General features: G+C 32.8%; 1 protein-coding gene across 2 annotated transcripts in view; it reads left to right on the forward strand.

Annotated features, from left to right (window-relative positions):
- The first annotated feature begins 10,965 nt into the window (after positions 1 to 10,965).
- LOC129225586 (inhibitor of Bruton tyrosine kinase-like) overlaps positions 10,966 to 26,729 on the forward strand; it is a 52,335-nt gene continuing 36,571 nt past the window's right edge. Inside the window, exons 1-5 of one of the 2 annotated variants that reach the window (XM_054860040.1) lie at positions 10,966 to 11,305; positions 16,088 to 16,449; positions 21,570 to 21,780; positions 21,872 to 21,968; positions 24,289 to 24,413. In XM_054860040.1, coding sequence (XP_054716015.1) covers positions 16,334 to 16,449; positions 21,570 to 21,780; positions 21,872 to 21,968; positions 24,289 to 24,413 — 549 coding nt within the window. In that variant the 5' untranslated portion in view covers positions 10,966 to 11,305; positions 16,088 to 16,333. The remainder of the gene's footprint in view (positions 11,306 to 16,087; positions 16,450 to 21,569; positions 21,781 to 21,871; positions 21,969 to 24,288; positions 24,414 to 26,729) is intronic. The other variant, XM_054860041.1, reaches the window with a different exon arrangement.

A 26,729-nucleotide genomic window follows, 5' to 3' on the forward strand; every position in this document is an offset into this window, starting at 1 on the left:
TTCCACTGACTCCACATCCCTGGTAAAACTATTTGCATTTTAAAGTTATTTCATTTTGATTCAGTGTCTGACTCGCGTCAACGTTATGTCTATGAGATAATGTGTTTCAATTTTTTTTAATAACATTCATTTTTACTTCTTGAAATCAAAAATTGAAAATGTATTCAAAATCCGTGGTTTTTTTTTTTTTTTTTTTTTTTTGTTTTGGGAAAAAAAATAGTTTTTTGTATTTGTCCTAAATATGCCAAAACGATTTGAACTGTTCAAAAAATACCTGTAAAAATGGCTAAATCAAAAAAACGTTTTCTATGCGTTTTCGCCAAGAGCTTTTCCCAGCTAAGGTTGTTTGAAGCAAATCCGTCTTTAATTTCGGAATCTATATTTGCTTAGGCGGCTCTTGGGGGGGGGGGGGGGGCAAGAAGGCCAACTGCTTCCTCACTTTCAAAAGTAAAGAGACCTTGCTCCCTCACTTTTCAGAGTTGAAAATTAATGATCGATTGAAAAATGATTTTTTTTTAGAGTGGATTGATTTATTTTACGAAAGTAAAAACTGAAAATTCAAAATAATTGAACTATTGACTTCTTTTTCCATGCGAAAGGAATTTTAAAATGTAAGGGGAAAGTCTTCGGTACCCAGTCATCCCGATTTTTGATGCCAGATTCCACATTTTTAGGAGTTATATCAGTAAATTAAAAGCCAGTAATTAATAAAGCCCAATTTTAACAAAAGAAAGAAAAGAAAAGAAAAGAAACAGGCTCAGGGGCGCTCCCTATCCCCTATACTTCTTTTGACCCCCCCCCCCCTCCTTTTCGTGCACCAGCTGCCTATGTATATTTGTTTTCCCGAAGGCGTTAATGTTAAGATTTTTTGAACTGTTCAAAACTGAACGAAAACATTCTAAAAATCTTATTCATCAAGAGTTTTTTTTTTATCCAACAAAGCTTGTTAAAGAAACTTCGTCTTTGAGGTATAGATTTATAGTTGCCTTAAATGTCTCTAGAAGCACTAATGTTAAGGTTTTTTTTTTTTTTTTTTAACTGTTTTAAATTGAACGAAAGAATTGTTCAAACCAAAAAATGAAATGTGTGAATGAGGTTTCCTCACCGATCTTTCGAACACTTTGTTCGAATATTTGCTCGAATCGACTATTTACTCAAAAATTATTAGGGCGGGACGGACAGATCGACATGCAGGCAGACTGACAGACGCGCATTTTCCTTATCTCAAACCTTAGAACTTTTTAATTCTTTTAACATTTATTTAGCTATTTTATTTATTTTGACTTTTTTTTTTTTTTTTTTTTTGTTTTTGACGATATTTTTAAGAATCATTGAGCTATCTTTCACGCTTTTCTTCTCTTTCATTTATTTTTACGGGAAAGTACGCTAAAAAAGAAATTCGGAGTGCTTTGTTTTTGAAGAGAAAGAAGGAGCTGTGCAGACGATTTAGTTTTTTTGGGAGATTATCTATTTAAGAGGACATTTTTTTATATTTTTTTTATTCATTTTCTAAAAACTGAAAGTTTGAAGTGAGAACTAAAATAAATCAAAAAATACAAAATCTAACTTTTTATACGGGCTCAAATATCATTTTGTGTGTGTGCGTGTGTGTGTGTGTGTGTCAGTAATAGTTTCAATGGAGATTATTTCTCTAAATAATAATTATGGGACCTAGGGCTCGTATAAAAAGTTAAATTTTGCATTTTTTGACTCATTTTTATTTTTATTTCAAACTTTCAACATCTTAACTCTGCATCTGATTTTGAACATTTTTGCAATTTCAAGTATACATCCAGGACTAACGGTTGCAGAAATAAAGGTCTTACAGATTAAAACAGGTTTTGTTGTTTTTCAATGTACCCTTGAAAAAAATTTCAAAACCACTTGCCCGTTATAAACCTTTTAAAAAATAATTGAAAAATTAAAAGTATGAGACATATAAACAGAGGCGTATATATGTTTTTATTTTGGAGGGGGCCCAAAACCACGATCAGTTCCCCTCCCCCCCCCCTCCCTTTTTTTTAATTTTTTTTTTTTTTTAATTCTCTTTTTTTTTTTTTTTTTTTTTTTTTTTTTTTTTTTTTTTTTTTTTTTTTTTTTTTTAGGTTGGGCAACGACTTCATACTGTCACCCAGTGTCGCAACCAAAAAAATAAAAGGAGAACACTCTTAAACTCTCGCTTCTAACGAGGGATGGAAGGGGGTTCCAGGGATTTTTCCCCCTTCCCTCCCTCGAAGGGGGAAAAACCCTCGGGGGGAATAAATTTTTTGAAATTGTAGTCCTAGGAACACAGTTTTTGACGGTCTCTGGTGATGCTACGAGGAGGAAATATTCAGGAGGTTTTCTGCGAAAATGTTTAGAATTTGAAATCTTAAAAACGCCATTATAGGCTATTTGTTGACATTAGTATAATGAAAGGAAAAGGATTTCCTTAAATTGCCCTCTTGGTTGATTTAAAAAAAAATAAAAGAGCGAAATTCATCACCCCTCTTCTCAATTTTTTCGAAATTGAAGTTCTATAAACGCAGTTTCAGACTAACTTCGATAATGTTATGGGCAGGGCGGTTCTGGGGTTCTCCACAAAAACTAGTTTGAAATTGTAGTCCTAAAAAACGAAGTTTTAAAGAGATATCCAGTGATACTAAGGAGAGGGATTTAAATACTCTCCATTTTTCGAAATTGTAGGTTTTTTTCATTTTCAGATTTCATACGGGAGCAGTCGGAGCCTCGTCGGAAATTTTTTCGTAATTGAAGTCTTAAAAACGTGGTTGTGGACCATATTTGGAAATGTTAGCGGTTTTGGTAACGTTAGCGTGATTACCCGATGAGTAGTCAGCAACTTTTGATTTTCTTTTTTTAACTTCTTTTCAAAAGCAATTCAGATTTTCCCCCAACATTAGGCAAATTTTGGAAAGGAAGAGAGAATCCTTCCCTGAAAGGTAAAACTCAATTTTAGGTTATCTTTGGAGGCATTTAGAAGCGGTTAGAGATCTTTCTCCGAAATTCTTCAAAATTGAAATCCTACTACCTATTGTAACTGACTAGGTTTGGTTTTAAAGATTAATTTCGTGCTAATTAAATTATTGTTTAGCTTAGATTCGGTGGGTTTTCAGCAGATTAGGTACTAGTTTATAGGAGGCACTGACTTCAAAAGGTGATTAAAAATTAAGAAATCGTATATAGTTAGGTACTAAAACAATTTCTGGTATAGTATTTAAAATCAGTGTTTATTTTATAATTTGATGTTTAGTTTAGTTGATTTTTGTACTGGAATTGTAAAATAAATTTGATTTATAGGTTTGGGTAGGAAATAGTATGTAAATGTGACCAATTATGTTTTTGCTTTAGTTCCTGTGTGTTTTTTTAAGGCGGTTGTTTTTTTTTAATTAAAAAATAATTGGTCGTTAAGTGAAAGGATATTGGTTCGGGGACCTTCCTCCAGAAATGTTTTGGAATTGATGGTCGAAAAGTGCCTAAACAAATGCGTTTTTAGAACATCAATTTCCATTATTACTCCAATCGAACAACTAAAACTTATTTTAAATTTCTTGCAGGGGACGAGAGTGAAGGATAGAAACATTTGAAAACCCTTCTTTTCAGACTGACTAGGGGGAAAAAAGGGGGCTTGAAATAAAGAGACGGGAACTTAATTTGCTAAGCAATAATCTGCATCTGTTAAATATTTTTAATTTAAAAATTTCTTTTTGAAAGCATCGAGTTTTTTTCCCCAACATTATAATTGCTTTTATTTTTGTTAAAATAACTTCGCTTTCCCAAGACGCGTTCTTTTCCTGAATAAGGGGTACGGAACCCCTGACCCCTTCTGAACTCCACACCATTGCCTAGTGTTTTCTAACGCAGGGTTCTCAAACTTTATTGCGGCACCTTTTGAAAAATTAGAATTTTCTCACGGCATTTTGTCTAGTTTTATGTACATATTATTACCATGGGCACTTCGCGGCACCCCTCACCTCTTCCTGCGGCACCCAGTTCGGAAATCCCTGATCTAACGTATTATAAGTATTATTAGCACTATCATATTTTTTTTTTTTTTTTTTTTTTTTTTTTTTTTTTTGTAGTCTAAAGTTTTTAAATTATCAGTGAGCAAACTGAAACCAAATAATAACTACCTTTAGTTTTAAAAAAAATTCCAGATTTCGGAGGGGGACCGGGCCCCCTCAGCCCCTCCCTTATATACGCCCTTGCATATAAACTCGTGCCAGATCGTTGATAATATAGATCCGCGGATACGGATAAGAATTATTCTTCTTTTGATCCTCGAATGCTGATACATATCTCAATTTTTTTACCCAATTAAATCCCGGTCGAAGTAGAAAATTTAAGACGAAAGGTACTGCCGTAAGGGTAAAGGCACAACGTATTTTTTAAAAAAAATCCATCTATAGGGCTAACAACATTAAGAATATGATTTATTCTCATTAGAATTTCAAAGATGAGTAGGGGTGAGTCGGTATAATGGACCTGCTGAAGCAACAGGTCAGTGGGAGGAATTGGACAGCTCTGCCTTCATGCTGAAACAAAACGTGAAAATTTTTTTCGTACTAGTTCAATAGATGCAGAAGCAAGAGTCTAAAACTGTTACATTTACTTGAAAAGCTGGAAATAATTTTTCACATTTTATTTCGGCACAATTGCAGCGCTGACCCATTCCTCCCGACTCGATCCTACCGAAGAAATTACACAGACGGAAGCACCTTTACAAACTGTAAACATAAACAGACAATTTATCTAGTATTTCTTTGTACGAAATAAAAATTAATTTAAGTGGAAATTAATAGTATTTTATAGCTGCCCACGTGTAGAATTTCAAACACATAATAAAATTTAAGACTTCAAAGATCCGTTGGAGATCCTCAAAAGTAAAACGGTTACTGCATACTACATAGATATTTATTTTGTTGAGCAGAGCAGAAGCGTATGTGTGCGGTACAGGCACGGATCCAGGATTCGGCTCAGGAGGGGGCAATTTTTTTCCAATTTCGGCGCCTCCACCCATCTGACGCCCCCCCCCCCCCCGCAATAATGATTTCATTAAGAGGAAAAATTCCATATTTGTTTGTTATCCACATCGTCTTTACTTTTGAACATTCAGATATCCATTAGGGGAAAAAAATATTAAGCAAAAATGCATTGCTATTCGAAACGATAAATAATTTAAATAAACTAACGTAGAACATAATGTGATTTTATAGTGGAGTTCCCAGAACGGGGGAGACCTAGGACGCTAATATGTGGTGCCATCCCTCCCCTCCCTCTAGTTTAAAAATAAAAAAAAAACTAGAATAATGTATTATGATTTATTATTGCAATAAAAGTAATTGATGCAGGTAACATTTTCAGGGTAAACGGTTGTTTTAGTGTTGCATTAATAACAAAATGCAAAAATGGAAAGGGCAAGCGCGGACGTAAGGGAGAGGCTATGGGGGTGATCCTTTGAGGGATTGTCCACCGACCATTTTTCGATTTTGTAATTCAAAAAATACAATTTCAGACGATCTTAGAGAAGTAGGAGGGATTCTTCAAAAATGTTTTGAAATTGTAGCCTTAAAAACGCGATTGCATTCCATCTTTATTGTCGTAAGGGAAAGTACAGGGTTCAGAACTCTCTCCCGAAAATTGAAATTCCAAGAAGAGCAGGTGCACAATCTGAAAAAGATTTTTTTTCTATTAGGATCGGGGGGAGGGGGAGAAGCACTTTTAAAAATTTTCCCTCAGACATATATACACACATACAAAAACTAACAGGACCGTTGGGAGGTTAATACTGGGAGACGATCTTTGGTAATGTTAAAGGAAGCAAAGGTTCGGGGCCCTCCCCTGAAATTTTTTGTAATTTATGTCTTAAAAACATGATTATAGACCGCATTTGTTGACGATAAAAAAAAAAAAATGGGGCTCAGGAAATGTCAGCGATCTATTTTCTGAGTCAATATACCACCCCCAACTAATGTTTCAAAGTTTAAGCTCCAAAAACGAAATTGTTGGCAATCTGAAGATATTAAAGAAAGGAAAGTTAATGGGCTCTCCTCTGGAAGTTTTTCGAAATTGAAGTCGTTGAAACAAAGTTTTTAAACATTTTTGAATGGTGTTAGAGGTTGAAATTCAGAGGTTCATCAACTTAAAACTAGCAAAATTATAATTTTAAAAACGCAATTTTCGTCATTCTTTATTGATATTAGAGGGACAGATTTCAAGGGCCCCAGGAATTTTTCGAATATTTTTTTTTTCTAATGGCAAGGCAGGATACACTTATAGAACAAAAACATGAAAACGTGTAGAACCGTAAATAAGTTAACAGAAATTGACAAAAGTCGTTGCCTCAGGCGTTCTCTGGCTCTCCAATACTGGATCGTCTCGAAGTCGGTAGAACCGCAAACAGTGGCGGCGAGAGAGCAAAAGTAGACGTAGGCGATGCAGTTTTGAGAGGCCCTTTTAATAATAAAATATTCTCAGACAAATAATTGAATTCATGGAATTAATTTTTATACTAACTATTGTTACTTAGGGTTTCAAATTCACTTAATTGCTAGGACAAAAACATTTCGTGACTAGTACCGCAGTCAAAAAGAAGTTTTTTTGGGGGGGGGGAGGCGGCACATTGACGGGGGGAAAACTACCTGATAGAAAGGGGGGCACGGGGATTCTCCCCCGGAAAGATTTTGAAATTTGTAGTTTAAAAACGCTATTTTAGGCTTTCTTTACTGATGTTAAGGGAAAAAAGGTACATGGGGTCTCGGTGGAAATTTTTAGAAATTGAAGCCATAAAAACGCAATTATAGGCCATATTTATTGACTTTAGGGTCAGAGACTGTCCCAGATCAATTCTTTAAAAAATAAATAAATAAAATTGGTCAAAATCAATCTCCTGCAAATTCTCGAAATTGAAGTTTCAAAAACGAAATTTTAGAGAAATTTTGAAGATTTTACGGGAAGGAAGGGAGCTCCTCCCTCGAAAAATTTTAAAAATTATAGTCCTAAAAACTTTAGCAATGTTTTATATTCAGGAGCCATTCCACTTAAACTTTTTGTTAATGTAGTTTAAAAAGCCTAATTGCTTATGATATAAAAGAAAGGCGGTATGGGCGGTTTCGATGTTGTTGAGTATTTGGAGGCTTTAAGCTGGAAATATCGCGAAATTTAAGATCTGGAAATGAAATTTCAGTTGCTCCATAATGCTTTCGGTGTGTGTGTGTGTGTGTGTGTGTGTGTGTGTGTGTGTGTGTGTGTGTGGAGGGGGGGAAGTGCGGAGGAGCAGCATTTTGAGTATTTTCTTACCTTTAGATGAACTTAGGGAACAAGAGAAAAAAGACAAGAACTGAAAAGAAGGGAAAACAGAAAGGGAGGTGGGGAAATTGAGTTAGCTGATCAATAAGCTGTTGCCACGGAATATTTTTAATTCAGGCCCCGACAGAATTGGGCCAAACATTTGCTAAGGCTGGCTCTATGCAGTCTCTCCTGCACGCACTATTTTGATTACTTTTGCGTCTGTTGTATTTAATAAGAGAGCTTCAATCGAAAATATGGAAATATCTTAAAACTTCTCAGAATTTACTTCTGAGAATTTTGCGAGGCCGTCGGCGGTTGCCGACGCCTAGCGCCGCCACTGGCCGCAAAGTGCCCCGTTTCGACGCAGATGAGCTCTATTAAAGGGTTCTCCAAGATCGCACAATAAACAAAGAATGTATTTTTAATTAAACAAGAAATTTTCATTTCTTTCCTTCGGTAAGAAAAAATACTTCTAAAAAAAAAAAACAATTCAGGATTCTGAGGTAGGTACGGGCCTTGTGGTTCCTTCCTCTGGTTGCGTCACATAAGGAGAGTGTAATTTAAAACTGTCTTTGATGATATTAGGGAAATGAGTTGTTCCGCGGTCTACTTCCAGATATGTTATTGGTACGTAATGTTGAAAAAATTTTCATGAACGCTATCTCAGACGATCTTCTAGGTTAATAGGTTCTCCCTTGAACATTTTGTCGAAATTGAAATTCTAAAGACTTAATTGTAGTATCTCTTCGATGACGTTAGGCGCTAGGGTAAGAGTTTGGATTTGGAATTTTCTCCCGAACATTTTTCGAAATTAAAGTTCCAAAAACGCAATTTTTGACGATCTTCGGTGATGGCAGAGAGGAGAAAGGCTCGGCCCTTCCCCCGGACATTTTAAAAAATTAAAGTCACAAATAAAAACACAATCGCAAGCCAACTTTAACGATTAGATGAAGAGATGGAATTCTGAAACTCTCTCCCGGAAATTTTTTGAAATTGTATTGGCAAAAATGCAAATTTTGACGATCTTCGATGATGTTTGGAGGTTAAAGGATGGCCTCCCCAGCAGTGTTTTTTTTTGTTACTGAATGTTAAAAAGCGCAACTTTCGATAATCTTCGATAATAGTAAGGGGGTGGGGAGGGGGGTCAGAGTTCTATCGCGAAAATGTTTCAGAATTGATGACCGAAACATTTGTAATCAACATGTGAAACCGGGATACGTAGTAAAGGTTAAATGATTAAAATCAAATGCCGCTTACATGAAAAATTTTTGTATCCGCTGTTTATGAGAACGGAATATCGTGAGAATTGCACTCCTCCCCCCCCCCCCGGGAGACGCGCCCCACTCCTCACTGGTTAGGAAACGGTGAATGAAGCAAAAAAAAATTTTTTTTTTTTAATGTCTTTCTTTTGTATTCAGTTCCAAAACTTTCCCTAAATTTAGAAAGACACTAAAAAGCAGACATTTCGCCCCACAGATTGAGAATCGGTAAATGAACCAAATAAACTTCCCAAATGTCTTTCTTTCCTTTGTACCCAATTCCAAAATTTTCCCAATAAATGTAGTTGCAGATATCGCTCTCACAGGGGGTGCTGAGAACCAGTGAATGAACCAAATAAATTTTCTAAATGTCTTTTCTCTTTTTGTACCCAATTCCCAAACTTTCCCGCTAAGTTTAGAAGGTAAACTTATACGTTGCAGATATTTCACCCCTAGAGGTTCGCGGAAACGACCCACTTCCCACAGGTGGTGAATGAGGTGAATGGTGAACCGGGTGAATGAGACAAATAATTTTTTCTAAGTACATATCTTTTTTTTCTTTTGTATAAATAATTCCCAAGCTTCCTCCCTAAATTTCACAGGAAAACACGTAAGTTGAGGATACTGCGCCCCTAGGTTAACGGTCCCCACTCCCCACAGATTGAGAACTGGTGAATGATGAACCACATAACTTTTCTGTATGTCTTCCTTCTGTACCCAATTCCAAAACTTTCCTTCTAAATTTAGAGGGAAAATTTATAAATTACGAATATTGCTCCTCCAAGTGGGACGTGGATCTAAAGAAAACTCATGTGTGTGGAAAAATGTGGATATTGCGATCCTAGTGGTACGCTACCAACTCCCCGCAGATTGAGAACTGGTGAATGAACCAAATAAATTTTCAAAATGTCTTTCTTTCTTTTGTACCCAATTCCAAAATTTTCTCACTAAATTTGGAGGAAAGACTCATAAGTTGTGGATATTACGCCCCCTAAAGAGGTACAGAAGCGCCCCACTCCACACAGGTTGAGTTGAGACAAATAAATTGGTGAATGAGACAGACAAATTTTCCAAATACCTTTCTTTCTTTCTTTTTGATGTTTAATTATTCGTTTACAAATCTACATTTGCGTCACAACATAACTACTATTATATACAAATTATTTACTAATTTCTATGCATGAAACTTAATTGAGTGGAAACTATCGAAAACATAATGCAAATCAAAACCAACATGTAATTACACTAACGAAAAATAGAAAGACAACGTTAAATTAAGCGGAAAACAAAAGTTTACAATCATTAATGTGATTAAGTGCGCGGGAAATGTTTTGCTGTTTGCTCAGAGATTAGGTTAAAGCTAGTGCTTTTTTCTTTTGAGATGATGGGAAGGGAGGGGGGGGGGAGAGTTACTATTTTTTTTTTTTTTTTTTTTTTTGTCTGTGCTTTTGGGAACAATGTTTCTTATCAACATAATTTTTTAGTAAATCTTTCTGAATGTTTAGGGTCTATGTAGCTGAAAGTAGTAGTAGTCGGGGCACGCCTTCGAAGCCCCCTTCTTACTAGCGTCACTGATTTTTCCAGGGAGGAGCAATTGCTCACATTGCCCCTCCCCCTTTGGATCCACGCCTGATGCGGTAATGTTTTTAAATCCCTTGTGATTTGCGCCTCCTAGTCTGCGTTCGGAAATAATCCACCGGTTAAACCGCGTGGTTAGTCCGGTGTGGTTATGACGTATCTGGGATTTCTCTAGGGAGCCTGGTAGAACTAGAGTCCCTATATGAAAACGTAGTTTTCATTTCCGAACGCTCGTGTTCCACCACGGTAGTGCTAGTTCAGCTTTCAGCAGCAAACGACGCTCCAATCAAAGCGTAACTATCGTGATGGGAAAGTCACATGCGTTACGATCAAAACATGAAACACTACCGGATTGGCCAATACGACCGATCCTTGTTTCCAAAAACACCCCTACAGTCCTTGTATGAAAAAAATCCCTTGTTGTATTTTAGGGACTCTAGCGACTCCGCACCAAGCCCAAAATAATAAGGTCGACCATAACGTCGTGGTCGTACTTAATACATAGCTTGCTAATAATAGCCTTTGGCAGTACAGGAGATCTTGACTTCGATCCTCCTTGTGTTGTCTTTTCCGTTAAACAAAAATGTAGAAAATCGACGTGTCATTATCATTTGAAAATGGAGGTCAGGCGTTTAGCACGCAGTTCACTGTAATTAAGTGTTAAAATGATTCCACATGACACTTGAAATCCTTTACCTTTTCAAGGTTCAACCTAATTTAGGCTGTGAAATTATTTTATAACCCACTTTATCTTTCGTCGAAAGTAACGAGATCGAGTAGAGCCATTGTGCTTCTCACACGGTCATGTGTTTTATCGCTGATTTAAAAAAAACTTTCACTTCTACTTTTGTCGATGTAATTCATATTTCTGCTACATTTAGCAAAATAAATATCATATAATTAGTGTTTTCTCTCTAAAAACTACTGGTCTGATTGCTGCATCATATTTGTAATTCGTTAAATAGCTAAGCCATCTATTATTTAATAGTTTAATTTTTTTCTGACTGTACTTTTGCAAAAAATTCATTAAAACTTTTTCATATTTGACGTTTATATATTTTTTGAAGTAAAGTCGTATCAAAAAAGCTGTGTCAACAAAAGCAACATTTGCAGAAATGTTTATTCAAGATTTTTCTCGCTCTCAGAAGTGCCGCATGATCTTTGACTGCTGGTATTAGATTGTAAGTTGACATATAATTTTTAACCTTCATTATTTGGCTTTGATTAATCTCTCTTTTAGTCGTTATTTTCTTGTTCGAAAAATATTAATGAAAATGCAAACTGAATAATTCTACATTAAGAAAAATGAATAAGAATGCTTTCTTGCACGTTGTCAATGAGTATCATATTACAACCTTACACTTAAGAAAATTATTATTTTGAAATAGTTGGTCGTGAAAACTTTATATAAAAAAAGATGAGTATTTTTTCTTCTTTCTTTTTTTTTAATTTTATATTTGCAATTCTCAATTCTCCATGCATAGTTACTAAACAAAATGTTTTTTGATGTTTTGCTGTGGAACTGAAGTATATACTTCAAAGTAATCAAATACTAAAGCAAAAAGGGAACTACTTTGATATACCCCCCCCCCCCCAAATTGGAAATTTGGCGACTTTTTCTTCTCACTCATGGTACAAAATACAAGAAAATACTAAATTTGGCAACAGCAAAAACCTAAAAGCTGAAAAAACCTAAATTGGCAACACAAAAATAAGAAACAGCAATCCTAAAAAGTCCAAAGGGAGTGCCAGATTTGGCGCATAATTTTTGGGGGGGTATATCAAAGTTATACTGCAAAAAGAAATATGATTTCATTAAAATCGTGTAAAAGATAAGTACAGCTTCAGTTCAGGGCCGCAGTAGCAAAACTTTGGGTTACTTTTGCATTGACGATACTTTGTCTAGGTTCGACTTACTGTATTAGTGATAAAAAGTCGGTATAGTTCACCGCACAATCATTTAGACAAATTTTCTTCAAAACCAATTGAAACCTGTTTTGCTAAAATCAAGTATTGAAAGAACAAGTTTTGTTTGTGAAACTGCGTTTATTAACAATTTTTCTAGCAGTATGTTTAAAATAATTGATATTATAGTTTGCCCAGTACTACTAATCATGAGGTGAACTTTTTTTCCCAATTAATATTAACAACAGAAAAGGTTTCTAATGCAATAGGTACATTGCCAGTGAGTCCCTGTACTAAAGCTGCTTTAATTAATTTTGCTTAAATTGTGGAAAAAAATTAAATCATTGCTCGACTACTTTACGCTATTATACCTTGGTTAAAGGTTTAATTAGGTTATTTTTAAACGATATTTAATGTTTCATACTTTAACTTTTAGAAATTAGAATACTGTAAAATTTAATATCCAAGTATTTTTTTTTTTAGTTGCCTATTTTATATAAAAATTACCAGTTAATGTTAAGTAGTTATAAATTGACTTAATATATTTGTTTACATAAGGAGTTTAAACTGGCCAGAGCCAGGATGGATTTGTGAAATTGTGACAAACGGGAGGGGGTAACAAGAAATAGAACATCATTGTTTTTTTTTTTTTTGGAATGAATATGTTTATGAAAAATATTATGACATGTGACAAAGTGAGGGAGGGGCTAAGGTAAAGTGTGGCAAATGGAGGGAGGGGGATTAAAAATGTTGAAAGAAAGTTATATCATTTTTGGACAGCCCCTTAATAGCTGTTATCCTCTGATAGGTTACCCAGAGTTTCTTTTACAAAAATATTAGTGTATTTCGACCTGTTTATGTTACAGAATAGTGTTTTCCCCAGATCAAAAAAGATGCAGGGTACTTCCAGGATAAAGGCCACTTCAATTCAATTAGTGGTACTTGCTCAAAAAGACTTTTGCAGTAGAAAAGGCAATATTATTTATTTTTGCACGCGCTTGGTTCGGTTCGTACATTTTTTAAAAACCTTGAAAACTGCTTAAAATCAAGCTTCATTTTCAAGTGCTTGAAAATGTTAGAATGTTTCTTTAGTCCTTGAATTTTGTGATTTATTATTAAAAAGTAGGTTCATTAAAAAAAATTGTGGATTTTTTTTTTCTTTTTTTTTTTTTTTTTTTTGATGAAGTTTCCTTGGTTTTATTTGTTTTCTATGAAAACTTTTTTTTTTTCAAAAACATTGGATTAGTTTGGGTTTTTTTTTTTTTTTTCTGAAAAACCGGCATCAAATTTAGTGTGCTGAAAGTGTTGACTTATTTAAGGCTTCCACGTGCTCAATTTTCGCACTTAATTTTTCTTTCTATAAAAATCTTCTCTTTAAAAACTTGCCAACATGGAGATCCCGCTTCGCCAACAATTGCGTGCAGTGTTTGAAATTTCAATCCTTTTGCATTTTGTAAATGTTTCAATTATTTTAAAAATTGGAAACTAACATGTACTACTACCTCAAATCTGCTTATTTTATTCTTCATTTTAAAACTTCATTCAGTTATTTATTTATTAAATTGATTCAAATTATTAAATAAATGACCGCAGCAATTATCACCGTTATTTGTTGAATCTACATATTCAAATCATCTCACTCTTGAATTGCATGTGACTAAAAATGATGTATCAAATACCAAAATAATATGCACATCGAAAATCATGGCAAGTACAAAGCAAAAATGCATTGGAAAAATGTCTTATCATTATGTTTTCTAATTTTAATCACAGCAAAAATTTTGAAGTGAATTTTAAAATTACTTTTGAATTTTCTTTTGATTACTGATTTTTTTCATAAGTAGGGTTGGTTAAAAAAAAAAAAAAAATTCTTAAACCGTGTTTATTTGGTTTGAACACTATTTGTAAGAAAAACAATTTTATTTTAGAAAAATCATGAAGATTTTATCAATTAATTGTTAAGAAATGTTTAATATTCATATTTGTACCTAATTTCTTTGTAATTAATTAAATAATTAAGAGTAAAATCTTGTAATTTCATTTTCTCATCTGTAGATTTCTGTACGAGAATATCGTTTGAAAATCTTTAACTATTATTAAGAAATACAATATGTAAAAACTTATATTTTGTTTAAAGATTTAAAAAAAAAGTTACATATTATATAATTTGTTTACCTAAAATGTATCAGTGACAACACAATTATAAAAAAAAGATAAGTAGGTTGTGAGAAAATCATTATGTTTTCCATTGTCGATATGATTTCTCCTGTTTTAATGATTTAGTAATACAATATTTTATCAAAGAAAAAAAAATTAATTAAAAGCCTCAGTATGAAAAAAATTTTAACATATTTTTATAATGAAGACTCATAAAAAATTATGTTTATTGATTCTTCCACCATTAATACATGAGACTTCTTTTGTTATATTGGGTTGAAAATAGTTCTTTGAAAGGTGAAAATTTAGCATTAATTTTTTTTATAAAAGCACTGAGTTGCATGAATATTTTCTGTTTTCATAATTTCCGATATTTTCTTTTCTTGCTCTGACTGCATTGTCGATCAGGGATGCAAAAAGTGTGCAGGTATAAGCACAATTTTATGCCTACTCTAATTGGTCTTGGACTTCTTTCGCTATTTTTTTTTCTCTTGTCATTTAAATATTCTAGCTTTAAAATTTATGTACACTATGCATTGCTTAAATGGTATTTTATCTGTCTCAATAAATCTTAAGTAACCAAGCAAATTAGGTAGTAAATGAAGTTTTGGTTGAAATACGCTTTTGGGCTATTTTGAAATGCAAAAGTCTGAAAATTAATGATAATTGAATAAATAAGAAAAGAGCTATGTTGATTTTTCTCCATGTAGTTTTAGATAACTTAGTTGGTCTGCCTTGTATATTTATGTTTCTAATAGGATAGCTGCATTGATTTAAAAAAAGAAAAAAACAAAAGAAAATCTATTTAGCTAACTTGCATTACCTTAAAAAATATAGGTTTCTAAATGTATTGAATCTGTAATTTATCTATAAAGCTTTGCTAGTTACTTTGCATGAGTTATATTTTACTCTTTGCAATAATATGTAAAATTCATGAAAACTTTTGCAAGAAAACAATTACGTTTTTCAAAAAAAACGTTTTAGAAAAAAACCACTTGGTTTAAACTGTGGTTTAACCCATAATTTAAACCAACGTGGTTTTAACCAAACAACCCTGTTCATAAGGCTTTATTTTTTCAAATATTACTCGTTTATTGCTAGTTTAGGTCAGTGGTAGTCACTGCCCAATTAATATTGATTTTGAAGCTTTCATAATGTCAATGTAAAGGGGTCTTACGCTGATACTTGTATATGAACTGGAACTTAATCGGCACTTATTAAATTATTGTGAAATCATTCAAATAGTCTTAACTAGTCTTGAAAAAGATCATTTTATCCTTGAAAAGTTCTTGAATACTCCTTGAAAAAAAAGTTCAGTTTGTATACAAACCATGATACTATATGCTTATACATCCTCAGGTTTTTTTCAGCAATCATTATTTTATGATATTGAACATTTCCAACCTTAATTATATGTCATTCTGGTAGACAAGGATGGAATTAACTTTTCAAGGCCAAGGTTGATTACATTTTCAAGCTATTTTGATCAAATTATGTACTTGAAAATTTCAAATGGTAAAGTGGGCTCATTGAAAGATACAGAGGTCGTTAAATGGGGCAGGGCGCAGTGCCCTCCTAAAAATATCTGGGAGAAACACTAGATTATAAATTACTTAATAGTGCAACTCTAATTTTGGGAGGGGGCAACAGCTTCATTTACCCCTCTTGACTTATATGACTCACTTATTATGTCCTTGTAGGAGTTTTCTATGCTTTTAGGTTTAGGTTAATGTTGATCCTGTTTGAATGCAGAAAAATTGTTGCTTATATGCAATTTGATGTATTTAAAAGTATTTGTCAGTTTAATTTTTATTTTAGATTCTGAGTAAAATGTTTAAAAAATATTCTTGTTTGATATTAAATTCAAATAATGTACATTTTATGCTCTTTTGTTTTTTCAGGGTCCATTTTACAATTATGGCTTTCTAAAGCATTACTTAGGCATAGCATCCCCCATGTGGGGTGCTAAAATAAATTTATAAATGTTATTTTTTTGTTAATATTTTGTTATTAATTATATAATTTGCATTTAATTTATTTTGTTACGTGAAATTTTGACAAGCGCACAAAACCCTATGTGGTCCATTTTATTAAAAAACAATAGAAAAGAGTCTTTTGAAAGTCATATTCTTGCTATGTATTGAAGAATGGATCATCTGGCGGAGAAAGAATGTACAGTAAGATGCAAGTCGAATAGTCATGCAAAGCAGATTTTGAACTGCGCTGTGGTTGCTTCTTCATCTCAAATTAGATCTTATGCAGCGTAAGTAAATGAAAGCATTTTCCTTTGAAATCATTTCTTTGTATTGTACTCATCTCTAACCCTCTCCCCCCCCCCAGGCCTGGATCTATAAATTGTGGGCCCCCCAGCAAAAATTCAGTAGGATCTCTACTGTTTACTGGATAAGCCACTAAGGGCTGCAGGTTAGGATGGTTCAAAAAATCAATTTTCTTTATTTCGGAATCACGTTACCTCTCAAAAGTTGTAGCTTAGTATTCTCAATTCGGCAAAAATAATAAAAAAATTCTAAGTTGAAATCTTCAGTTCGTGCATGACGCCGAAAGTTTGAAAGCAATGTGCTAAAAGTTGAATTTTTCAAAAAATAATTTTTTTTTTCATTTTTTTCATAATGCTACAGCCATATATTGACAGTATATAACAAAGTTTGAACCTAAATATTGTTTAACTTTTACATAAGTTCGTTAGTTCGCTCATAGGCCTTAGATTGGGCAGAATATTTCAGCCCAATTTAAAGCCCAGTTGCAAAAGAACTAGCCCGGTCAAAATAGACCAAAAAAGAGCAAAAGTTCGGAAAAATTCCCATAAAGCTGAAAATTGGTGCAGACCTTAAGAACATCATTATACATGAAATGTCAAAAGTCCGCATCGATCGGAGTGGAGCTAAAAATTTTATGCAAGGTCAAAGGTCAAAAAATCAATTTTTCATATATGTCTCTTAAACGATAATTGTTAGCGAAAAAATGGAGGTTAGAAAGTTTGAAAGGTATGCAATTGTGTACAAACAAGTGGGGATTCCGAGGATGGGTCATGGGGGTCATACCTTCCACCCTAAAGCTACTAAATATAGGTTAAAATGGCATTGGAGACATATTAAAAAAAAAAAAAATTCCCTTAGACCCCCTATTTGTACCCCTATTTGGTACTTTGACTATGAAATTAACACAAATATAGTTAAGGACAACACTAAAGTGAAGTGTCAGAAGTCCCCATCGATCCCGGTGGAGCTAAAAATTTTATTCAAGGTCAAAGGTCAAAAACCGATTTTTCGCAACTATCTCTTAAACGGTAAGTGTTATTGTAAAAGTAGGGGATACAAAGATTGAAAATTAATAGATAATTAATAAATAATTAATAGATAATTATGCACAAATGGGAGGGGATTCAGTGGATGGGTCAAGGGGTCATAACCCCCTCCCCTTAAAGCGATAAAATAAAGTCTAAAACTGCAGTTCAGGGACTCAAATTTCTAAAAATTCACCCTAAAATCCCAATTTTTGTCCAAATATTGCACTTTGAATATGAAATTACCATTGAAATAATTACAGACATCATTATAAACGAAATTTCAAATGCTCCCAACGAATCCCAGTGGAGCTAAACGTTTTATTCAAGGTCGAAGCTCAGAAAATCAATTTTTCACAAATATCTCTTAAACGGTAAGTGTCTTAAAATAGAGGATACAAAGTTTGAAAACTATGCACTTATGTACATACAAGCGGAGATTTAGAGGCTGTGCCTTGGTGGTCTTACCCCCCCCCCCCCCCCCCCCCGTAAGCGACAAAATTAAAGCTGCATTTTGATGACATATTTTGTTGACTTTAAACCCTCTATTTGTGCCCTAAAATTACTTTGATCCCTTTCTGATAACGAGTACTTCCAAAACCAGAAGCTGGATCTGTCCTAGATGTTAAAAAAGCCCAATATTTGTGCCCCCCCCCCCTCAATAAATGATAACATTCATAAGGTATCGCAGTTTTTGAAACTTGGAATAGTACTGAAGCTCCTTTTCTTTCTTTCGAGTGACCTCAAGAAACTACACTTGACCCCTATGTCTATCCCCTCTTACGATTCACACACCCCTTCAAATTAAAAAGATCAAATTACATTCAGGGGAGAGTGGATGCGCTTAGATTCCTTTGTATGAGCAAAGTCAGTCGCACAAGTGCTCCTATTAACAGGGAGTGATTCTTAGTTGTGAAAAGTCGGGTTTATTGATACTATTTTTGATATGAATACGTACCCTTAACAAATAATTCTTCAAAGATGCCGCAAGATTGCTTCATTTGCAATAAATCTTTGACTGACAGTGAAATTGTTACTGTTGAACGCGGACTAAAATCTTTAATTGATTCAAGTAGTGCAAGGAACGATGGGTTTGTTGAATACTTGAAAGACAAACAGTCGGTGGATCAGTTCATGTAGTGTCCCAAAATGTACAACCGAAAGTGGGCATTGCGGCAGCTAAAAGACAACAAGAGACAGAGGCCAGTACATCTCTGAGTAGTCCACCTCGTTCTAGAGTCCTATCAGGTGAGACAACATTTTGTTTTAAAAACTGTTGCTTATTTTGTGGTGATGAAGCAAATGAAGAGACTGAAAAGAAAAAACAACAGAATATACGGCGTAGAATTTGTCAAGTTGCTACTCTTTCCTTTAAAGATAATATTCTAAAGATTGCACATAATCATTCAGATGATGTAGCAAAAATTGTTATTGCACGCATACAATATGAATACGATTTAGTTGCTGCTGAAGCGGAGTACCATTCTAATTGCTACACTTCATTTCTAAAGCGTTCTGTAGATCTTTAAGCAGGTCGTCCTAAAAATCCCGCTTTTACTATGGTGATGACAGAAATATTTGATTATATTGAAAATAATGATGATTGTCAGTTTTCACTGTAAGAACTAAAAAATATTTGTAAAAGTGAAATCCCAGATGATAAAACAATCAAAAACAGATTAAAGTTAAGGTATGGCAATAGAATGATTATAACCGAGAAACGTGGAAGTTTAGCAATGATTCGTTTACACTCAGCACGATACTATACTGAACAAAGCTTGGTACGAAAATTTAAAAAAAAAAACAGCAAAAGAGGAAAGATTTTGAGTACTAAAGACTGCGGCAGAAATTATTCAAGAAGATATTCAATCGTCGTGTGCGACACTTACAATTATCCCCCGCCATGTCAAATGTTTGAAAATATTAATAGTGACATTCCGGAGTTGACTTATTTTTTGGAGCAAATTATCTTAAAAAGAAAACGATCTAAATTGGAACATTTGAAATTAATATGTACTAGTGTCAGCCACTGTATTATGGCTGCTGTTCGTCCTAGATCTTTCATCTCGAGATTACAATTGGGTCTCTCAGTTTTTTTTCATCGACGATTTGGATCTAAACGTTTGATACAAATTTTCTCATCTTTTGGTTTAAGTGCTTCGTATAATGATACTATGGCGTATGAGGCGGCTACAGTTTTTAACCATCAGCCACATATTTTACCACCTGAAACCGGGACATTTATTCAATACGCAGCAGACAATACTGGTATTAAAGTACACACTTTAGATGGCCATAACACTCTACACATAATGGGCATAATCCAAATTATTACTCCTAGAAGTTCAGTTTTAGCAGAAGATCCTTTATCGCGAATGAAACAAATTATTTCAGCGAAAGATTTTGCAGAAAAAGCTCATGTGCCAACACAAGAGTACCACAATAATGGTGTAGTAGGATATAGTAAAATAACTGTTCAGAATTTTGCTTATGAAAGTGATACAACTTCTTTCTTACTCCGGAAAATAGATTTGTTATGGTTGTATGGGAAATGAAATAATTTATCCCTATCAGGTTGGAACGGTTATATTGAAGGTTTAACAAAGAATAATATGGATTTTTCAATGTCTAGAATTTTGTTCTTACCATTTATTCACCAACCTGCAAATGACTACAATAGTATATACACTACTTTACTTTGTGCTTTGGAGAATACAAAGCATTACTTGTTACTTTTGATCAACCTTTGTATCCTAAGGCTAGAGAAATTGTTGCTGCTGCACCTGAAGAATCTGATTAGGGATAATAGGTACTGAGAGGCACCTTATATCCGTTAAATAAGGGATAATGTTGTACTTGTTTCACCATTTTCACATAAGTTGAACCAGAAAGAGTTGAACTTCATATAAAAATGTCTTTTCAACATATTGTATAATTTGCAAATTAATATGCGCTTTTTATAATAACAGTTATGTTTTGAAATAATTGCAAAATAAAAAAAAAGCATTTTTTGACCTTTGACCGTGCATAAAATGTTTATATTAAGTGGGATCGATGGGGATTTTTTATATTTCATTTATAATTGTGTATTTTGTGTCTCTGCCAATTTTCAGCTCTATGTGAATTTTTCCGATTTTTTAAGTTTTCTTTGTTTATTTTGACCTTTGACCTTCCATAAAACTTTTAGTTCAAGTGGAATCGATGGGAATTTTTCATATATCATTCACAATGATGCATTTAAAGTCTGTACCAATTTTCAGCACTGTACAAATGTTTTCAATTTAAAAAAAAAAAAATTTCAATTTTGACCTTGCATAAAAATTTTTAGCTCCACTCGGATCGATGAGGACTTTTGACATTTCACTTATAATGATGTTCTTAAGGTCTGTACCAATTTTCAGCTTTATGGGAATTTTTCCGAACTCGAATGTCTATTTTGACCGGGCTAAAAGGTCTTATGTAAAAGCTATAAAGTATTTTTTTACGTTCCAACTATGCTATATACTGACTATTTATGGCTGTTGCATGATAAAAATATAAAAAACTAATTTTATTATATTTTGAAAAATTCAATTTTTAGCATATTTTTTCAAACTTTCAGCCTTATGCGCAAACTAAAGATGCCAACTAAGAATTTTTTTTGTATTTTTTCCCATCTGAGAATACCAAACTATAACTTTTGAGAGGTAGCACGATTCCGAAATAAAAAAATCAATTTTTTTCGACCCACCTTACATGCCCCCCCTCCCCCACATTGTGGAGTCTGCGGGTACAGGCCTGTCCTTAAGATTATGTGAGTCCTCTGTGCCTTGTTTTCTCTTGTCCATTCCATTGATTGTTTGTTTAGTTTGCTTCACAAAGTATACCTTATAGTGAGTAAAAATTTTAGACCATTGTTGAAGTTTGTTCAGATTTGTGCTCACCCTCAGGCAAAAATTTCCACCAAACTTTATACTGACTGACATCAAAACAAAATCCTTTTTTAAATCAATATTCTAACAAGTTTTTGTTCTTAGTAATGTGCTCAAAAGTTATTTCTTTTGTTTTATAGCATAAATTATTATACTTTCTTCTCCTAGATATCTGTGCCATAATTTTTCAACTGTTACTGACGAGTTAGGGAGAAATCTTTTGCACATTGCTGCATCATGTGGCAAATGGGACATTGTAGAGTGGCTCTTGGAATACTGCAATGTTGATGTGGATGTAAAAGATTCTGAATCTGGTTGGACTGCTTTACATCGCAGCTTATTTTATGGCCAGCTCTATCCAGCTAGAATTCTTTGTTTGGTTAGTATTTAATTAAAGAGTATAACCTTAAAAATGCAACATTGATGTTTTTTGTTGTAGTCTAAATTTCGGGTTTCTTTATGTTTGCCAGTATGGAGCAAGTTTGCGAGCTTTTGACAAAGAAGGTTTCACCCCTTTGGATATAATTTTAAAAGACAGACTTCCATATATAGAATATTTGCCTTCAAGTAAGGATTATTTTTCTTCACCTTTTTTATATTCCATGGTTGGTGAAAGTGAAATAGCTGGGTTAAGTGAAATTATAAAATATTTTCAGTTTGCAGTGCCCCCTATCTTTCAATATTTTAACTCTGTTCTTGAACATATAGTTGATTCCTGTCAAAATATAAATTGCTCCAAAGATCAAGGTATATTCATACTACTCATTTTAAAAAATTGATGCAATATTGTAATATTTTGTGGTTTCTCAAAAATATTTTTTAGTATTAATTATAAAATGATAGAGCTTCTATATTTAACATTTTAAATAATAATTGAAATCTACTGATGTCCAGTGCAATACATATTTTGTTAATTTTTGACATAATTTGAGTTTAAATGTTTGATACAATTTGTCAAGTGTTCATGGGCTAAAGTGAAATAAGTTATTTTTTTTCTTATTCATTGATTTATTGAAATACCTGCAACTATATTGATTAACTAATTCATTTACATACCTTAATTTATTAATTCACATAATTAGACCATTCTTTCAGTTATTTTCTTATTCATTCTTTGTTTTATAGACTAATTTATTCATTCATTTTACATTAATTATTTAGTCACTCATTTTTCTTGTATATTAATTAATTAATTCGTTTTTTGTTTCATTTGTTATACATTTGTCCATTCATTAATTTGTTTATTCACTCATTTGATGAAAAATATTTTTAATAGTCTAATAAATATTTCATTAGAAAAACATTTTATTTTTCACTTTCCCCCACACAAAGTGAAAATTTTCCACTTATTTTTTTGAAGGTGCAAATGTACTATCAAAAAAGAAATATAATATTTCATTGGTAATTTTATTATAAACTAAGTTGTTCTTTATGTACTGCTGTTTTTAAAACATATATCCAATTTCTTTATTTTTAAAAAGGAAAGTTATCTTAACCATTTAACTTTGCCCCATATTCCCAGACCCGGCTCCAGGGGTAGACGGCTACCTGGGGCAGCAGATTTTAGAGGTGGCAAATGTCGAAGTTGAAGCATTTTTTTTAAGTATGAATATTTGTTTAAACGCCAAAGATTCACTGCATCAATGCTGAAAAAAAAATAGAGTGCCAAAAAAAAAAAACAGTGCTTGGATGGATATGCAAAACATACTTCGAAATTCAACTAGAAATTCAATCTAATTTTTGAGACGGCAAATTGTGTGATTTAAAAGTCTTTAGAAAGTATCAATATCTGTTTCAGTGCCAAAAGATGCACTACTTTAATGTTAAAAAAGATAATTTAAAGTGTGTACCAGTGCTTATATATGCAAAACACAGTTTGGAATTTAACACTTTAATTTTAAGCCCTTTACTTTTATTTTTTTATTATATTATATTCTTCTTTTTATTATTCAATGGGGGGGGGGGGGGAGCAGCACTTGTTAATATCGCCTAGGGCAGCAGAACTACTAGAACTGGCCCTGCATGTTCCTCTGTCAACTTTTAATAAGCAAGAGTCGTTAATATAGTGTATGATATTTGTTAATGAGCATAGAACTTTTGCCTTGCAAACTTAACATTATAGCAGTATAATAAATATTAATAACTTTATTATTATTTAAATTATAAATGCTATTTGATACCTGTATCTAATATCATGTTTAGTACGATTTCCTTTATTTTATTTTATTTTATTTTATTTTATTTTTTTACATTTACTCTTTCTTTTCCTCTTTTCTCTTTCGATCTTTTTTTTTCCTAACTTAATTTTATATGCTTGTCCAAGTTTGTATTTTCCAAGTATACTTCTTAAATTGTATATTGAGCGACAGAATGAAGAATGATTTTTACAGTTTACTATTACAAAAGCAAGTGATGTCATTGTAGTCATAGTATTGAAGTGATTAAGAACATTTCAGTAAAAATGAGACAATTTTTAAAAAATGCATGATTTGTAATTAATTGTAACATATTCACAAGTTTATTTATAGTAACAAAAATTTTGCATATAAGTAAGGTAGCAACTTATAATAAAGAACAAATGTGTTTTCACTTATTTTGTTTATCAGGAAACTGAATAGAATAGCAAATGAAAGCAATAATGCTTTTCCATTATTTGTGCAGACGTACAATCGAAAGAAAATTTGAATGGAAGAAAATCTAACCTTCAAATTAGTCCTCTTTTCTTTGCTGGATCATTTGTTTTTATCATAATAATAGCTTTGAAATGTTCTAGAAATACTGAAACAAAATGACAGTTTCATAATTTTTTGCTTTATATCTGCAATTACTGTGTGCAGAAATTGATAGATATTATCTCATGTTAAGTTTTTTTTTCTACTTAATTTAGATCCATCAGAAGTTTATGCTTGGGGTTCCAATGTTAACTGTAACTTAGGATTAGGAAAAGTTCAGAGTCGTGATGTTCCGGAACTTTTGGAGGTGTTTCGTAAAGATTTCATAAGCATCAAGCAGGTAATTTTTTTCTAGTAATCCTTATACATATATCAAATTCATGGATCGAGTAACACTCCTGACGTCATGAACAATGAAACTTGCACTGCATCATGATAATTTGATAATATTTTTTGGTAATGTTTGACATGCAGGAAAATGCTTTGTTTTGACAAGCCTGAGCTTAATATGGTAACTTAACTGTTTTACTGGTAAGACTTAATTTTAGGAAAATGAAGAAACGAAAAAATGGTCAAAATTGAACGCTATCTACTAGAGTTCAGGGTTAATCTACTGGAGTTAGGATTAAAATATCAACCATCAAAATATCACCAAATAGGCAATGGCTTCGTTCAAATGTAGAAGCAGTTTTGACCCATCATACCTTGACAGGCGACTTTCTAGTAAGGAAACATGCATGCATTTTCATATACCTTTCATGTATGCTTAAACCTTGTGCACCACATCGACTTTATTCATTAAAGATAGTCAAAACAAGATTTCTTTGGTATTAAGTAGTAATTTACCCTTAAGCCAGGGATAAGGCAGAACTTCATGCAATGTTCTGACAGCCCAGTTATGACATCTAGAGTCTGCAATTTTGTTCTTGTTATGAATTCATCAGTCTGGAATTGTCGATAACTGAGCTGGAGGCAGATGTCATCTCATTAAAGCTGAAAGTTCTAAGAAACTCATGCAGATTTTTAGATTTTCTTTAAGAGCCATTGTCTGTAAGGATCAGGCAGGTTGTGATTGTTGACATTTTTTATTTTCTTTATTTTTGCAAATGTTGTTCCTTATCATGAATGTAATGTTTGTGCAAAACATGAGCTTTGTCTGCCTTATCGTTTTTGGGAAATTAAATTTTTAAATTTAGGGGGCGTGGCTCATTTTTGCGTGTTTTTCAAATTTGCAGATTTTAAAGTTCTTGTTGCTTTAAGCGCCCCTATAATGACATGGATTTTTAAATTCTATACTATTATATGGTCTTCTTAGATACTATTACAGCTGTCAAACCGGTGTCACTACGAGGGCAACAGCCACAAATTCCGTTTAAAAATGTCCGAAAATGAATATTTTTACTACATTTAATGCCAATTTTCTCAAATCGCCTTCATGATGACACCAACGTTTTTACATACATTCCTAGCTACACTTGCATACATCAAAAATATGTAATAAAATTAGTGTCACTATAAGGGCGGCGGAAGATATTGGAACTTTTATGTGATAAATTTCACAAAAATGGAAATGTTTAAAATCTAACTACTACTCTCGCCCTCATAGCAGAGATCTGAAACTAATTAAGTTTGATAACCAACATGTTCGTCTAACATATGAACTAAAAAAATCGGTGTCACTCCTATTACTTTCGGAAATATAATCATTCGAAACTAGTATGTTATGGAGTTATTTAGAAAAAGACTTTTCAAATTCGAATGGCTTTTTGCACGGTTTGTTTTAAACTGTTATATAAAATTACAGTAGTGACACCTAAAATAATATGTTTCTAATGCTTTTTATAAAGAAAAAAAGCTTTATAAAAAGCATTAGAAACACAGTAAATCGATATAGGTACAGATGGATGTATTGTATAATGTGCATTATAGGCTAAAATAGTTGTACTAATATTCATATTTTTTCAACCATACTAATTTTGTATCTGTTATTTATATTAAAAATGCAACTATTTATAACATAATGTCTTAAATAGTTATGAACATAATGTATTATATAGTGAGCATTCAGAATCTGAAACATGATTTGAGGATGACGTAGATTAAAACAAAGAAAACATAAAAAATCATATCATCCAGTTTCAGAAAGACGGTCATCTCTTATTGATATCTGGTAATTTTGTAGCACTAAAGCTTGGGAAAACATGGTACCCCCCGGAGAAGTAGTAGAAGTTGACCATTTGCTAATCCATATACAACTAGCCCCCTCATAGCAGAGATCTGAAACTAATTAAGCTTTATAACTAACATTTGCTCTAATAAAATAGTGTCACTCCTACTACTTTTGGAAATATAATCATTTGAAGTTAGTATGTTGTGGTGTATTTTTTCATTTTTTTTTTTTTTTTAATTTATTTTATTTGTTTATTTATGTATTTTTAAATTTAATCTTATCACACCCAGATAGTGTTTTTGATCATATTTATTTTTAATTTATTACAAAAAAGTAACGTTTAACAAACAGCTTTGGGCAGTAAGAGCATCTTTATCTTGAAAAGAAAATGTTCGTTTTGATATAGGTACAGGTGAATCTATTGTGCATATTATGTTTAGATTACCATACCAATATTGACCTTTTTCCGGTCAAATAAATTTATTT

The sequence above is a fragment of the Uloborus diversus genome, chromosome 7, assembly GCF_026930045.1.
Source record: "Uloborus diversus isolate 005 chromosome 7, Udiv.v.3.1, whole genome shotgun sequence".
NCBI lineage: Eukaryota > Metazoa > Arthropoda > Arachnida > Araneae > Uloboridae > Uloborus > Uloborus diversus.